At 32.6% G+C, this 2,685-nt stretch overlaps 1 protein-coding gene across 1 annotated transcript; it reads left to right on the top strand.

The window, feature by feature from the left end:
• The first annotated feature begins 1,073 nt into the window (after positions 1-1,073).
• Positions 1,074-2,464, top strand: LOC116124392. The gene is made up of 2 exons (XM_031410120.1): positions 1,074-1,107; positions 1,869-2,464. Exons 1-2 carry the CDS (start codon positions 1,074-1,076, stop codon positions 2,462-2,464), a joined length of 630 nt encoding a protein of 209 aa, XP_031265980.1.
• The last annotated feature ends 221 nt before the right edge of the window (positions 2,465-2,685 follow it).

Below are 2,685 nucleotides of genomic sequence, written 5' to 3' on the forward strand. Positions count from 1 at the left end.
AAAATTCTATCGTCTCCACTCTCTAGCGCTATGTCCATAGTTTCCTCTTAATGCTTAGTTTCCTCTTAATGCTTTTCTTTTCATTTTTTTTTTTAATCCTTAATATTTTATTCTTTTTAGTGTTTATAGAAAACTGCCATCTTTTTATCACAAATTAAGGTATCAATGTTAGAATTATTTATAATCCTTATAAAGTGGTCCATGTGAATTAAATATAATATAATGTTTAGTAATAATTAATTTAATTGAAGGGCATATTGGTCTTTAGCCTTTGATGGAAAGGTATGGTGTTTGCAGTTAATTACATAACTGCAATATAAAAGGTGGGTCCTCTCTCTATTCTAAAATACGCTAAAAAAATTTCTCTGCCCATCAAGAGAATTTGCGATTACAGAAGAGAAGAAAGGGAGAGAAACGCTGCCTATGTTTGATTCAATCAAGATTTAAGTTTTAATTTTCAGACTATGGAATCATGTATGTATTTCTTTTATATATATGAGAAAGTTCATCAAGTTTCAAGATCCCATAACTTTATATTTGTGCAACTTAGGGCATAGAAACATGAATTGATTATTGATTCTTTGCCTTTGATGAGTTTGCTTTTAAGTTTACATGTGGTATCAGAGCCATTTCAGGTTTAGAGACTGATGAATTTTCCAGTAGGTTATTTTTTAGGGTTCTTATGGGATGTAGAAATTAATTGGGTTTTTGGAAATTGTGAAATAGGAATGGTTTGGGTAAAATAGATTTAAGTAAGTAGTTTGGGTTTAGAAATTAACAAATTGGAAGGCTCGAAAATTATTCTGAAGTGCAAATTTTCAGAATCCAGAAACCTTTTTCAATAAAAAAAAAAAAAAATTTCCAGAAATTCGGAATATGAAATTTACCTAATTTTTCCATGAAATATTGACCCAACCCAATTATAAAAGCCTTATTAAGTGAGCCCAATTTTCAAATCCATTAAGAATAACCCACAAAGAAGCCCAAACCTATAACCCATAAAGAAGCCCAATCTTTTTTTGTCAAACGGGTCAACCCAAATAGGTTTAAATAGGCAGACCCGAACCGAAAAAATGGGTCAAACTGACCCGGTTAGGATCCAAAAAGGTGATCCGGACCGATCAACGGATTAAACCGGTTCAGACCGTTGACTGAACTGGTCAATGGTTAAAGTTAACGGTCAACCGTTAAATCTAATGGCCAACTGTTAAAATTAAAGGTCAACAGTTAAAATTAACGGTCAACCGTCAAAGTTAACAGTGACAATCAAAATTAATAATGAGGGTCAAATCAACCCAATTTTGTCCTTAATGTGTGTTTAGGCACGTGAAATGTGTATAAGTTTCTAAAGTATAAGTTTCTTTAGAGAAAGATAAGTATGACAACCTTATAGTTATTATTTAAGTTTGATAACTATATTATGTATAATTTGTTAGTCACCAAAGTGGCCAAATTAAAATGTTTATCCCATAGATATCAAACTAAATAAGATTCAATTACTCATGATCATTAGATGCTTTAATGAGATGACATAATATATTGGACATGAGTAATTTGAAGTTTATATGTTATAGGATAGTTAAGGATCGCCCAAAGATAGATTAGTTAATCCTATAATTATGAACATAATCGTGGTTAATTAATGTACTTGATTAGGTGTGTTTAGTATATCCAAAGATAACAAACATATTTATAAAAGATTGCATCAATTAAGTTTAATTATCGTATATTGTTATATCTCCCAAAGGAGATTTTCAATATATATTTATGTTTTAATAATAATTAATGTTAATATCTGAATCTGAAATTATGTATAAGGTATAAAACTCAAAGCATTAATGTGTAAGCATAATTTTTTGTTTTTGCAGCATTTGCTCTTCACGCCTCATCTGTTATTAAGTTTAATGGGTTCAATTATAATGAATGGAGTGAACAAGTCGAGTATTACTTGGGTGTTCAAAATCTCGACCTTGCACTCATGACAGAGAAACCAGCTGATCTCACTGAGAACAGCACTAATGAAGAAAGGCCTTTCCATAAGGAATGGGAGAGATCGAATAGATTGAGCCTGAAATATTTACGGATGACAATGGTGAGCGAAATCAAGATCTCACTTCCTACCACAGAATATGCTAGGGAATTTATGAGATTAGCCAAAGAGACTTCTCAGTTTGAGGCCGCTGACAAGTCCCACACATGGGCATTAATGAGTAGGCTGACCACCATGAAATATGATGGTTCTCGTAGCATGTATGAACATGTGACTGAGATGTCAACTATAGCAGCAAGAATTAGAAACATGGGAATGTTTGTGGACGAAAGTTTCCTTGTTCAGTTTGTCATTAACTCTTTACCTCCTCAGTTTAGTCCATTTCAAATTAATTATAACACAATTAAAGATAAATGGAATATGACTGAGCTTCAAACTAAGTTAGTTCAAGAGGAGGAAAGATTGAAGAAATAAGGAGTTCATTTTGTTAATCTTGTGAGCTAGTCTGGAGTTAAGAACAAATCCAACAAGAAGTATGGAAAGGGCAAAAGGCCACTGAAGATTAATGAGTCTTCTGCCCAAGTCCATAAGAAGGATAAGACTAAAGAAAAGTGTCATTTCTGTAAGAAAGTTGGACACTATATGAGGGACTGCCTGAAACGTAAGGCATGGTTCAAAAAGAAAGGTAAGCCCAG

Source organism: Pistacia vera, unplaced genomic scaffold (genome assembly GCF_008641045.1).
Source record: "Pistacia vera cultivar Batoury unplaced genomic scaffold, PisVer_v2 Contig152, whole genome shotgun sequence".
Lineage (NCBI taxonomy): Eukaryota > Viridiplantae > Streptophyta > Magnoliopsida > Sapindales > Anacardiaceae > Pistacia > Pistacia vera.